Below are 14,986 nucleotides of genomic sequence, written 5' to 3'. Positions count from 1 at the left end.
ACAGCCTGGTCCGTAAGGGGTTAAAATGTCAAGAAATTCAGATTGAATTATCTTTCTCTTGGTATTCTAACCATAGATTCCATATTTTTTTGTGAACCAACGTAAAGTATCATGTATAAGACTTGGTAAGTTCCCTTTAGAATATATATAATAAAGCTTATTTTTTATGATCCACATACCCAGTGCTGGGTATAAAGCCGGATAGTGGTACAAATACAGAAGATTAATTTATTAACTTGCCCCTTAAATTTGTGGGTGTTTGGAGGTTCAGTACGGACACCATGGGGTCTACAGGCAAATGATCTCCTGGAATGCTGATTAAGTAGGCAAACACTTGGGTGTTTGGGTATATTATAAGTGCCTTGTAATAATTGAAGATCTCACTAAAAAGTCTCCAATCACCTTGATTTACAAGGGGGCTACAATTAAAAGCCTACATCGAAGAAACCTAGTGTAAATTAGGGTTATTAAACAGCTGGGTTCTCTGTGAGTTCCAGGTAGATTGACCAACATTGTGATACATGTTGCAGGAAGGAAGGTCAACGTACCAGAGGACATCTGCAGCCAGGGTATCAGGGTATCTAAAGAAAAGAGTTGACCTTGTGCGTTCAGTATCAACCCATAGTTAATCCTAAACTTAACTGGAAACTTCCCAGAATAAGCTACACAAAGCTCTCCCACTTCTGGGTGAGTGACTTCATAAAGGGGTCAGGGCTAGTCCCAGAAAACTTTTAGTATGAGTGAATTAGGCAAGGGTCAGGGGAAGTGGATAGGGAGTTGGTGGAACATGGGTGGGAAGTAGGCATGGCCAAACACTGTCCCCCTGCCCAGAGAAGGAAGAAACTAACCCAGATACCCAGGGAAGCAGGGTTCCCAAGTAAGGGAACGGTCAAGGCAGCATCTTACCATGCTGAGCAACTCTGTAATAGATGTAAAAATGAGACACAATTAGCACCTATCCACAACAACTTATAATGGGAGAGCTGAGAAACATTGCCCTTCCATATGGATCTAAAGTTATCCTTCTGAAGATTAGCAATGTCCTACCACCCAACAAGAGCTGGTAAATTTAAGAAAAAAAATACAATATCCTTGGGAGGGTATTCATTTTGACCAACTATATTCACCCCAAGACACTGAATAAATATAAGATGGAAAGTATGTAGGGAACTGGAAGGCTTGTTATTTTATTACTGTCTCAAGCTCCTGTAACAAGTCAGATTCAGATTGGTCAGATGTTCGCAGCTTTTTTTTTTAGTTATGTGGACAGGTGAAACGTAAGTGCTCGTAATATCCCCAAATATTCATCTTCTGAGGTCTGAAAGGATATGCAACCACTCGCTGCATGAGGGCTGGATCTTTTTCGTTCCCTTACAAATAAAGGAACCACTGGTGTCTTCAAGAAGAGGGAGAACCAATTTCTCCCATAAAAAATTGGGGGATCCAGCATCAATGTGGTCATTTCCTGAATTAAATAGTTTTCGTTCAAAAAAGTATAAAATCAGTTGACACACATGCACTCTGAACAAAAAAGGGGCAGAGAAAAATGGCTTCTTCCCACCCACAGATCAAACATGATATCATGCAGAACCCGCTCTCCAATGAAACATATTTTTGTCCCAGAAATCGGTTAAGGTCATTGGCAGTCCTGAGCTAGAGAATGCCATAAATATAGACAAGAAATATAAAGGCCATTTTTGGGAATTAAGTATCTTCACAGTAACATTGCACTCAGTTATGACCTACTGGATAGCTCTTTATGAAAAGAACTATCCAGTAGGTAGAGTCTATGAAATACTTACTTCAGTGTTTAGTTCTTTACTTAACTTACCCACCTCTGCACATCCCACAACTTACTTATTTAAACAGTACATATGATTACTTTTCGGTAGTAAGAAAAATAAAGAAAAACATCTTAGAAGGTGTTTGCTTTTTCATTTGATTTATTTCATTACAAGATTGATAACACGCATTCCTTTTGGGATGCAGGAGGAGGATATTTGAGGAAGACTGTATCTAGAGTCAGTGTTGCATTGCACTTAAAAATATTATATGCAACCCAAATGTTTCTGCTAACATGCTGGTTTTAGGATACAGAGAATTACAAATCAACAATTCAAAATAATGTCTTCTACGTAATTGTCATTATTAATGTTTAATACAATGACCACTGATATCACACTAAATGTTATGAATATTTTTTTTATTAGAAGTCAACGATGAACAATTATACTTATTTCTTTTGTTCAGTGTCCTGTAGTTAATTCTTCAAGTTTGTTATAGGCTCACAATAACCCATGTTGTTTGTTATTTGTTGATGGTTCACAATGGAACCATCAGATAATGAAAAATGTGTACAGAGAAAGGTTTTTTTAGCACTGTAAAATGGAGTTTCATAGTGATGCAGGCAAAGTTTTTACTGGTCTCTAAGTGTACAATATGCTGTGTATATATTTTGATACCAGTCAATTAAAGTCTGGCAATCTTCACAAATGCGGCATGCTAACTAGTTTCATGGCTTGACAAATTCCTCACTGTAAGGTGTTAGGATGTTAAAGGGGAAAATTATTATCTATGGCAATGCTAATGAAGTCCTGCTAAATTATTTTATTACTGTCCGGCTGGGTAATTAACACTGAGCCTTTCTACCGTCTACCACAAGACAGTATGATAAAGAACTTGTCACATATTATATATAATTATGATAACTATGCAGCTGTCTGAAAATATTGTATTTTATACAATATATATCTGGAACCATTTTAAAGAAAACAATACAATATTTTTGAAAGCTCCTTTTTAATGATACTTTTAATAAAACCCTCTGGTCGGAGTTCCCCTTCAAATAAGGGTTTAAGTGGCACAAGGATAAGATTTGAGCTGCCATTAAGGTTATCCTCAGGGTCAACTAGAGACTGTGTTTTGTTTAAGAAAAGCATGTTTTGCCAGGTCAACAGCTTGACGCAGTTACTGCCAGCCAATGTTTCTTCAAGCTGAGCCACTGTTTGTTTAACAGGGATTCCATGCAAGAGCTCACGCTTTCTGAACTGTGCAACTCAGTGTAGTTAACCCTTTATTTGTATTACTTAATGTCCCAAGATTAAAATTGTATAGAATTTTCATCTCAAACCATCCATCATGGCTTTGCCTGCACAAAATCTCTTCATTTTGTTTGTCTCCCATTTTACTGTCAAGAAAATTTTTTTTTTTGCCAAGAATACTTTTTTAATAACTATTTTGCCAATTAAGGAAGCATCAGAGATAAATTTAGAATGTATATCTTGTATACATATCTATGTCACAACACTTTAAAAGACAAAAAGTTGACTTATTCCAAATGGATGGATCTATATAAGGACTTCATCACTATGAGGGTACAGACACATTGGTTTGACCATCAAGTCATGGACAGGACTGAACATATGACACACAGGGCAAATGGCTTGTAGGCCTCTGAGTCTATTTTGTCAAGGTATATCAGTGAAACATGTTTCAAACCAGGGATAGAGAAGAGAGAACTCCTGGTTTGTTTGCTGCCTTCTAGGTGAATTTCTGATGTAGACTATTTTCCCTTCAGCATCCACTTAACGGTTTATGAATACAGGAAGATAAGTCCGCTCTATAGGTAAAATAAAGTAGTAATATCAAATTTACTAATTTACGTTTTCTTTCCAATTCCTCAGTTGTGTGTATCCTATGTAAAGAGGTTAATTCTTGGAGTATTATACTGATGTATTTAGTAATGTACAGTCTGAACTAGAATGTGCTATGTTTGGTAGGCATGAGTTGCTAACATATCCTTCACTATTCCTTCTATTTAGATAACAAAACAAGCATTGTTTTAATTTTTTGTGGCATGCAGAACTGTTTTCCCATCTTTTGACTTTCCTGTAATGTGCTGAAATTCTACATGGATGCTTATATGTTCCCAGATTACATTGATTATAGAATATGCTTTCTTGCTAGGTTGCTTATGTAGTCTGAAGGCATTCTCAACAATTCTTAATCACACAAAGATATATTACATTGAATTAGTATGTTGTATCCATTATTAGTAAAACTATGGTAAATACGTGAGCTTGGCTGGTCCTTCACTGTGCTGATGCTGAGAGGAGCATTGTGCTTAAGTTGTGATGCCATTTTTGCCTTGTAGATCAATAAATAGATTGTGACTATGCAGCATGAGCAATCCTGTGTCCTATCAGAAGCAGAGGCCGATTTCATAGAGTCTTGTCATAAGAATCACATACATTTTGTGGTACTGAGGATGCAAACATATTTTGTAACTGATCTCAAACGTGCCTCAAAATTATGGCAAAAGTGGTTAGAATTATTTTGTATAGGAGACACTGAAGAGAGATGCACCAAAAAATAACTCACAGAAGAGCTATCTGCAATTACTTTAGGAGTAGAATGGGATTGAGCCCACAATCAACACAGAATATAATGCCAGAATTAAAAGAACTGAAAGTACTATATTCTAAACAGTAGTAATGATGGTGCTGAAAAGCCACTGCATGGTTCTTATGTAGCAAGTATGCAGAAAGTTTGGTACCCTAACACTTTTAATATTAAAAGTTCTGGCAAAGTCTCTCATGGGCCTTAAAGGTGTCCTGGCTAAGCCAAAGGCCCTTTAAATCATTGATGTTTGCTAAAACTGTTATTTCCATTAGCGTGAAGAAAGAAATATATCTGGTCGTAGTTCTTCTTCCCTAGAATATATTCTGGTTGTGGTTCTTCTTCCCTAGAATTGGACCCTGATTAAGACAGGGATTTCATTCTCTTACCATTACTGTAAATTCTTTACAATTTCCATTTATACGGTGCTTTGTTGTTAAGACTATACATCCCACGGGTTCATCCTTATGTCTATAAATTCATTAATGTCAGTCACTATGGTAGCTGCTATTGTTGTAAAATGTTGGTCCCTGTTTCCAAGGTAATGTGTCCTTAGTACCTATCGGTCAGGCACAAAGTGTGTTATTTGTAATAGGTGCGATGATGCCTGTTGGCAAGATGGTGGCCAACTGATCCAAACTTCTGTTTATGAATTGTCTCTGCCACTTATTGCAAGTATTCACGACCTATTAGGACTATCCTTACATGGTAGCCAGCTTTCCAGTAAAAATATTTCCATCTCATCACTTCTGTTTCCTTTTTTATCCTCACCAAGTAATATTTCTTACTGGGTAGACTGGTCATGATCTTCATTTATTCACTAAAGCTGGTAAAACATTGTACAATTCCCATTCATCTGCCAGGCTATGCATGATTAATATACATTTCCTGGAGGCACTCTTGGTATCAGTTCCGTAATATTTATTTTGTGTACACCACATGCACATATTGCAATCATATTGGCTTTATTTTGATTGCTTGATCCTAATAGCCTTCAGTGTTTGGTTCCCAGTCCCATGAATGATTATTTCTTACAGGCTGTCTTTTAGCATGCATGAATTTGTTTCCATATATTTTGGTTATTTACGATCTTACATCTCCCCATGAAAGTAGTATATTTTATTCCTGGATCAATCCACGACTACGTAGGTCTCCAAGTCTAAAGGTGTTTACCACGGCTTCCCTTCTTGAAAAACTCATGTTGGTTCCTATTTTTGTTTGTCTGTATGGTGGGTTTGTGTCTTAAAAGATACATAGTTTTGGTTCTTGTCTCCATATATTCAGTACATAACCTTGGTTGCTGTCCCAACTGGTATACATATTTTTTTGTTGTCTCTAGGGATATATATTTATATATATATATTGTATTCATTTCATGATAATTGTGCACCACACAACGAATTGTAACTCATTTTGAGCATGCTCAGTTTAGTATCTCTTTCCTGTCTGTACATGTATAAACTCATGGCATTGTTTTGTCATTTCTGTACATCATAACATAGACATACAATTGAGGGAATTGGAAAGAAATGTATGGACATGTTTCGCCTACTTCATAATGTGAGGAATATAATATCATTACATAATACACTCATAAATTCTGTAATAAAAGTGCTGTCTTTTTAGTTCTGTGCAATAACTTCATACATTTTCAATGTCGATGCCCTTTTTCAAAGAAGAACACCTTGTGCTCTTTTAAAAAAACAAACACAAACAATAAAGCTTGTACTTTGGGGATAGTATAGTAATTTAATATTGGCCTGTTTAGCAGCTTAACTGACACCACCGATGTACAAGCTTTCAAAGCTGCTTTCGGTATAAAAACGAGTAAGACCAAATTACTACAAGTTTCAAAAACATGATTTTGAAGCAGGGCTTTGCAACAACCAGTACTCCAACTGTTGTAGAATTACATATCCCACGATGCATGCTCAGCTGTGTAAGAACTTAGCTGAACATATACCCCCAACATTTCAAGTGAGGCGATGAAGAGCAGGGTTGAAGGCAAGAGGAACAAGGCGGGATCACCCACCTACCTTACCCAGTCACCTCACTATGCTCAGCATTAGATTCACACGGTTGCCACATGGGAGGTACAATGAATCATCAATTTTACAGCCCCCTGGGCCAGTCAGGGGAGATCAGATGATCTCCTCAACTAACTCATAAGTGGGACTGAGGGGCAGCTCCACAAAAAATGGTAGGGTTGGGAGGTATGCAAATATCATGGGAAACATAATTCTATACTAGCTTGAGTAATGCATGTTCACGCCTGGCAACTCTTTGGCTCTACCCAGAGGTTCCTAATATGCAGGTGATCCCCATCTTCTGGGGAAGCTTTTGCTCTCCGGGAGGTGGGAATGGTGTTTTTACCATGACCTGCCCAGCTTTGCCTTTAACCATTTCCTACAAACTCCTGGCCTTCTCCATGTCTCCTGACCTGGCTCCTGCTCCTCCCAGTGTAAGGTGGGGCGGCCTTCAAGGGTGGCACACTTTGAAGTTCCCTTATGGCCAAGCCCACTTTTGTAGCCTTAGTTGCTAACCCCACACATACCTGAATAATTTTTTCCATATGTTAGCAGAGCTTTGAACGGCAGAGTGAGCAATTTATTTGTACTTTTTTAAACCTTGAATAATATTGGAAATTGTAGCCTGTAACAGTTGCACATGGCAGAGTTTAAGATTTTGTGCTATTTTGCAAAACAATTAGCTATGTACATTGTGCTTGGGAACACACACCTACATGGGCCTGAGCTATAATACTTTTACTTCTATGCGATTAAGTCAATGATAACATCAACTATTTTAATTTTTTTAAAGATTTTTGATACTTGGGGTGCCATCTTGCCTTTCACCCAGGTTAACCCATTAACCTAATTTTTGGACTATGAGATGTTACAGTGATGTATTATATAACAAACTTTGATCGGGATATCTACATTATGACAGGTAAATGCTATATTCAACAAATGTGTAGATCACAACAACACTTATATTCTTTAAAGGATATATCACTTGAAAACTCTTTCTGTACTTAGGCCTTATATGACATATATAACTTAGGTGTTATATTTATCATCAAACACCTTGAAGGTATGAAACTAGCGGGTCAAACCTCAGAGCTTGTTGCAACACATTTTATATTTGCAGAGGGTTATTTGAGCCAAAGACTTAAATGTAGAGTTTTTATGATGGTTTGTGAAAGATTTACTGGAAGGAGATGTACTTCTTTGTTCTTAAACTTTTGTGCTGTGGGAAGCAAGATGTCAATCTCTTTTTTTTCCAAAGTTACAGTTATATTAGAATGGTATCCCAGCTTGCAACATACGTGAGATCCTGTTTCTTGCCAAACATATTTTGTGAACTATAAGGAAAACGTATCCACTGTTATGAAAATCTCCAGAATATCTGTTGATTGCTTAGCACTGTCTCAACAACTACATCATATTCATTAAGATACTGCACATTTCAGTGAATAAAAAAATATTGTTCACTGTAACTCCTCAAAAAAACGAATAACAGTGACTTTAGAATGGCATTTTCTTTTCAAATCCAGAACAATGAAAAGCCATGTTTTATGGCAAAATAATTTATGTTTTTGGCAATTTAACCTGTATGAAGTAGTAACTACAGCCTCCTGATTCCAAAGTTCTCAAATTTGGCTTATTTACAGAAGGTGGAAAAAATATGTATATACTTCTGGTCTTATAGAACTTAGAAGAGGGAATGTTGCATTGATGTAATTATATTTTTACACATAATAGTTACAAAACAAAGTGCGGCAAAGCTTACAGACCATTTTCCATGTATGTCACGGGTAGTGTATTTCCATAACATCCCCTCTCTGGGTCCATAAAGACTAAATTATGGTTTTCTTTAGTATATGCATTTAATATGGTATTCCTTCCGAAGGACCATCTTCATAGTGGGATTTTTCTTTCAACCACAAGTCACTTTAATAATTAGTTTTAATAGCATTTATGATCCAGATGTTTCAGTCAGCACTGTACTTCCCAGAACAGGATGAAATGGTTTATGCCCTGTCAAGTTTCAAGTCTGACCAACTGCATTTTCTCAAGAATTATAGTATTCCACATGATTGCTTACCTTTTTATTCCTGTCACTTTATTAAAGCACCACTCACTCATATAAACTAAGAAGCAAACCTGATCCTGTATCATCTTGTATAAATAATTGCAGGTTTATGTCATCACATGGAAGGTGCATCTCATTTAGTGGTCTTTTAGCAAGATGGTGGATATGAAGCATTTTCACAGTAGCAATGTCCTTTGTTTTGTTTTTGTTTTTTTTAAAAAGTGAACAAAAATACTTTCTTTTTCCAAATCTCCTATTTCTCTAAACAGAAATTAATGTATAATGATATTAAACAATGCTGCACAATGAGTGTGCAAGGCGGTTAGCGTGCCTCTGCAATCACAGTGATAAGATGCAGCGAAAGACGTTGATACAAAATAATTAGCATGACCATAAATGAGCATGGGATGGCTATCGTAATTGTGTCTTCCTACATGAGACTACATTTTCCTTTAATTTTGTCTGCTCTCTTTTGCTTGCTGGATCTTTTCCCATCAATATTAAGACTCATATTTCTCCTTTTCTCCAGATTTAGCAACTCTTGGAAAAGTTCCTTTACGTTGTAGTTCATCTTGGCTGAAGTCTCCATAAAGGCACATTTCCACTCTTTGGCCAACGCCTCCACTTCCTTTGTATCTACTTCACGTTGTGTTTCATCACACTTGTTTCCTACCAGCATGACTGGAATGCTCTCTATGCTACCTTTGATCTGCAAGATTTGCTGGTATATTGGCTTCAGCTCCTCAATGGATTGTTTACTAGTGACAGAGAAGACTAAAATAAACGCATGACCTTTTGAGATGGAGAGTCGCTGCATTGCTGGAAACTGGTGGCTTCCTGTAGTGTCTGTGATCTGCAGGGTGCACACACTTTTGTCACAGCTGATGACTTGGCGATACGTGTCCTCGATTGTCGGGATATATGTGTCGCGAAAAGTTCCTTTGACAAAACGTAGGACAAGGGAGCTCTTTCCAACACCCCCAGCCCCAAAAACAACAACTCGATAGTCGTTACTTTGCTCTGGCATTTTAACGGCTTGTAGAGACCTGTATCAAAAGTAGAAAAGATAGTCATGTGACTGGAGGGCCATAGCAGTGTATACTATGTAATTCAAAATAATTATTTAACTAAATATTATAGTTTTGTTTTTTTAAACTGTAAAAAATGTACTTTCTTGTATTTTGACCATAAATGTAAAGTACCAATAAAGATAGACTTAATTAAAAATAGTTTGGATTTTCCAAACACTAACCATTCACCGGTGTACTGCTAGATCTGACACCCTTACTCTGCTACTCCCACCATGATATGTAAACAAAGAGGGGCCCTCCAGGTCAGCAGATCAAGGTTCAAGGGGTATGTTGACAAGACTAACCTATAAAAGGTAATGAAAAACCTGCTAAATAGATTCTACTTATTTGTCCTGAGTTTAGAAATACCCAATGTTTTTATGTTTTTTTGCTTTTTTCTACACATTATGGGGCAATAAGTACAGGTAGCGTTTTGCTATTTGAAAGCCATTTTTTCCAAATCTGGTAATTCTTCCCCCCATGTGCCATTTCGGGTATCTTTGAAGCCGGCCAATGCAATTCACCCCATCAAGTCATATATTTTTGAAAACTAGACAGCCCAGGGTATTCCAAATGCTAGTATTTTAACCCTTTCCAAGCACTAATTCTACCATCAGCCTTTCAAACTTTATGGTAATTTTTTTTTGCATTTTTTTTTCACACACATTTTACTTCAGGTATGAATTAAAAGGTTCTGGTATATGTCACTATCATAAAACACCCCAATATGTGTTCAGCAACATCTCCTGAGTACAGCGATACCTCACATGAATGATTTTGCCTGGCTGTTTGGGGGAAAAAGGGCCACATTTGGGGCATGCGCATTTTTCAATGTTGAACTTTGGCATTTGGGGATCCACTGCTCATGCCCTATTTGTTACATCTTTGAGCCGGGCCATTTCAGTGTGCCCAATAAAGCCATATATTTTTGAAAACTAGACACCCCAGGGTATTTCAAATGCTAGTATTTTAACTCTTTCCATGCACCATATCTACCACCAGTCTTTGAAAAACTTTGTGGTAGTCATTTTTTTGCATTTGTTTTGTCACACACATTTTACTTCAGGTATGAATTAAAAGGTTCTGGTATATGTCACTATCATAAAACATTTAAATGCTGGTATTTTAACTCTTTGCATGCACACATTTTACCACCAGAATTTTTTCAAAGTTTGCAGTAGTATTCTTTTGTGTGTATTTTTCCCCCACACACCTACTTTATGTATGAATTTACAGCTCCTGGTATATGCCGCTGTCACACGACACCCCAATATGTGTTCAGCAACATCTCCTGAGTACAGCGATACCCCACATGCATGGGTTTGTCATTTTCTGGGGGAATTAAAAGGCCACATTTGGTACATGTGCATTTTTCTAATTGGAAATTAGATGTGTGGCCATCCTTCCCCCGGTGTTAATTGGGACATTGTTGAACCCGGCCAATTCAATTTACCCCATCAAATCATAAATTTTTGAAAAGTAGACACCCCATGGGCATTTAATATGCAAGTATTTTAACTCTTTCCATGCCAAATTGTTTTAAGCTAATGTGCTAATTTTTTTAATTTTTTTATTTATTTTTACTAATCACACTGTGATTAGAAAGCTCGGCTCCATTGACTTGCATGGTTGAATGCTTAAACTGTGGGGTTTATATAGGGGCAGGGTTTGTGTACTCCACCCCCTATTACCTGATCCTCTCCCCCCTGAACCACCTGAGAGGAGGTGGGAATGGAGGACCCCACCTCTCCTCCTTCCCTCTGGTAAGCCACACCCCCCCCTCGTCTGGGGCGCGCGCGCGCTCGTGTGTGAGACACATCCCTTCAGAGATCTCTCAAAAAATCTTCACCTACCAGCAAACATTGTGGAGTATATGGAGGAGTTGTTTTACCGGAATCCTCTCTGCTGATGAGGCGGCCTCACTTGAAACTCCAATCTCAATCTCGGAGTTCGTAGAAGCTCTCAAGAGCTCTCAATCGGGGAAATGTTCAGGATCAGATAGTTTCCCATTTAAATATTATAAACAGTTTAAAAGTTTTGGAACTGCACTATAACTCCATTCTGGAAGGTAGCAATATCCATTGCGGACCCCGAGCTATGCAGAAGCCATTGGCCTATTTTGTTTCTTAATGTAGATCTTAAAACTATTTGCAAACATTTTGGGGAACTGTATAAAGATCTACCAGGTTCACCCAGACCAAACGTGATTCATCCCTGACCGAGAGGCTCATGCAAGTTATGCTACAACATATGGGATTTGGCCATGCATGCTCTCTTGGATCTTTTCGCTCTACTCCAGGCCATCAGCAAGACTGCAACTAAATGGTTCTCTGTCTGACCCATTCCAGATTTCAAATAGGACCAGGCAGGCTTGTCCCCCTAGACGTCACAGAATTGCAGGTAGGTGATACCCACCATAAATTCCTTGGTTACGCAGACTACCTACTGTTTGTGATCACACGTCCTATGATCACCTTACGTCTAATTTGGATATAAGAGAAACTCTCTGATTTCAAAATCAAATCAGAAATATTTAATGTGAGCTTATCCTTCCCCGAATGCCAATGCCTTGCTACCTCCTTCTTGTTTACTTGGTGTACCTCTAAAGTATCTATGTATCTGGCTGACTGATGAACATTCCCCAATATATCAGAATAACTTTGCCCCATTATTAGCCACGTTACAGTCAGATATGAAGTCCTGGTCTAGACTTATGGTCTCATGGTCTGGCAGGATCAAAACATATGAACATAGTGCTACGTCTCCTACATTTGTTCCAGACTCTCAATATACATGTCCCTTTCGCCTTCTTTTTCTCCCTTCGCACAATGCTCTCGCATTTTATCTGAGGAATAAGGGCACCTTGAATTAAACACCAAACACTGATGCTTCCTAAACATAAAAGTAGCCTGGAGCTACCAGTTAATCATGGTGTTGGAATCCTGATGCAAACACTAATCTGGTTTACTCCAGCAGATGCCAGAAGACAGGTGGCACATAATCTCTCGCAAGGAAGGCCCAGATCTCCTCATTCCCGTTTCTCCTCACCTCAATCAGAGACAACCCAGCCTTCTACCCAGGCCAGGGTGCAGGCTCCTTCCTTACTCAGTGCAGCCCTATTAAGTAACAAGGTCAATAAATGTTTATAAATTATTAACCAATTGTTAAAGACCCCCTTTACATGACTGAACCATCTGAACACAACAAACTTGTATTGGAGATGTGGTGCATCCCCAGGATTGATTTTACATCTCTGGTGGCTTGTCTGACATCTCTTGACAGCAGCAAAAGCCCTGATCCCTCAGTTCTGGGGTGATCCAGCACCCTCTCCTTTAGCTATTGGGTTCTCAGAATGCAGCATAAGCGCGAGCTGGAGGAGCTGGTACTTTTGGCCAAGGGCTGGAGTTCATGGCTGCCCACAGATCCATCTGCTTCTGCCATATAAACACTATGCAAGGCTGGGATGGGGTAATTTATTTTAAAACCACAATGAACCCACATACTCCTGTAATTACAACTATATACTATATATATATATATATATATATATATATATATATATATACCCAGATTATAGGCCACACTTTTCCCCCTTATTTAAGTCTTTAAAGTGGGGATGCGGCCTATAATCGGGGTTTAGCTCAGGGATGCGCAATTCGTATCGCCTGACGCCCGGGACATGCAGGGCAGGTGTTTTTTTTTATTGTTTTGTTCATTCAATAAAATACTGTGTTATCACTCCACTAATGTGCATTTTTTCTTTACAAATACATTTTTCTTTAAAATAGCACCATACTATAAGGGTGGGGCCTATAATCAGGTGTGGCCTGTAATCAGGACGATACGGTATATATACATTTTTTATACCGATACGGTATAATATACATATGTACACATAAACATATATATATATACTATTGTTCAAATGTTTGAGGTCACTTCAAATGTCCTTGTTTTTTCTTAAATTGTGTCCATGTTACATTAAATAGATCAGAATTACAGTGTAAATGTTAATGTTGTAAATTACTATTGTAGCTGGAAGCAGCTGATTTTTTTATGAAATATCATACTAGGCATACAGAGACCCTTTATCAACAATCATCACTCCTGCTTTCCAATGGAATGTCGTGTTAGCTAATACAAGTTTATGATTTTAAAGGGCTAATTGATCATTAGAAAACCGTTTTGCAATGATGTTTGCACAGCTAAAAATGTCCTTATTTTCCATAAAAACAGCTTAATAGTAGTATATATATAAATATATATCAAGACAACTCAAAACATATACAAATCTGCTGGCATTTATCTATATCACACTGACTCGCTTTGTTGTCCAGGCTTCCCCAGATCGCTTCCACAAAAGGTCAGGGCAAGAATATTGCAGATGGATTTGCGGAGAATGGGAAGCGGTGTGCACCTGTCTTTCTCTCTGAATCTGTCTGCAATATTCTGGCCTCCAGAAGTACCTCCGCAAAAGGGTGGAGCACCACTAGGAAAGCCTCTCCCCCCTTCCTCCAATTGAGGGAGAGGGTGTTCGGGTAGGCTCCGCTGTTTTTTAGAACTGCTTCGGGAATCCTGGATAACGGAGTGGATGGCAGGGAGAAGCAGTCAAAGAAAGAAGACAGAAGAACGCACAAGACAGAAAAACAAGGAGAAAAAGAAGAAACAGAGCTGCGGAAAAGGAGATGGGGACACAGAAGGGGTTGGCGGGCATGAACGTGTATGAGAGAGCATGGCAGGGTGTGAGAGAGCCTGAGAGAATGTGAGAGAACATGAGAGTGGATGAGGGTGAGTGACAACAAATTTAATTTCCAAAAACTTTTTATGTAAGGCCAGATCTAGGAGCCAAATTACAGGAAGGGTTTAGGAATTACAGCTAATTAATATGTAACCTTTATTTTTTTCAAGGGACAAAAAGTAATTGGACAATTGACTTAAAAGATGTTTCATGGATAGGTGTTGGCTATTTGTTTGTTATTTCTCCATCAATTAAGCAAGTAAAAGGTCTAGAGTTGATTTGATGTGTAGCATTCGCATTTGAAACAGGCCATCCTTAGGCTGCAAAAAAGAAACAATCCCTCAGAGAGATAGCAGGAACATAAGGAGTGGCCCACATCCTGGTAGATTCTGAGTAGAAAATGCACTGGTGAGCTCTGCAACACAAAAATGCCTGGACAACTACGGAAGACAACTTTGGTGGATGATCATAGGATCCTTTCCATGGTAAAGTAAAATCATTCACAACATCCAGACAAGTAAATAACACTCTCCAGGAGGTAGGCATATCATTAGCCAAGTCTACCATTAAGAGAAGACTTCATGAGAGACTTCATGTGGTGAACAGAAGGTTCACCACAAGGTGCAAACCATTTATCAGATTAGACAAAAAAACATCTAAAAAAGCCAGTCCGGTTCTGGAACAG

The 14,986-nt window shown here is 38.2% G+C and overlaps 1 protein-coding gene across 1 annotated transcript; it reads right to left on the bottom strand.

Moving 5' to 3' along the window:
• Positions 1-8,923: 8,923 nt before the first annotated feature.
• On the bottom strand, positions 8,924-9,520 carry LOC149289439 (GTP-binding protein Di-Ras1). The gene has a single exon (XM_089490575.1). It carries the CDS (start codon positions 9,518-9,520, stop codon positions 8,924-8,926), a length of 597 nt encoding a protein of 198 aa, XP_089346701.1.
• Between the last annotated feature and the right edge of the window lie 5,466 nt (positions 9,521-14,986).

The sequence above is a fragment of the Sceloporus occidentalis genome, unplaced genomic scaffold (assembly GCF_023333645.1).
Source record: "Sceloporus occidentalis isolate IW3139 unplaced genomic scaffold, rSceOcc1.0.p SCAF_45, whole genome shotgun sequence".
Classification (NCBI taxonomy): Eukaryota; Metazoa; Chordata; class Lepidosauria; order Squamata; family Phrynosomatidae; genus Sceloporus; species Sceloporus occidentalis.
Note: the sequence above shows the minus strand (reverse complement) of the source record. Positions and strands in the feature narration are given on the sequence as shown.

Excerpts from the sequence above, each read along its gene's own strand:
- LOC149289439 (XM_089490575.1), bottom strand. The coding sequence starts at position 9,520 with ATGCCAGAGCAAAGTAACGACTATCGAGTTGTTGTTTTTGGGGCTGGG.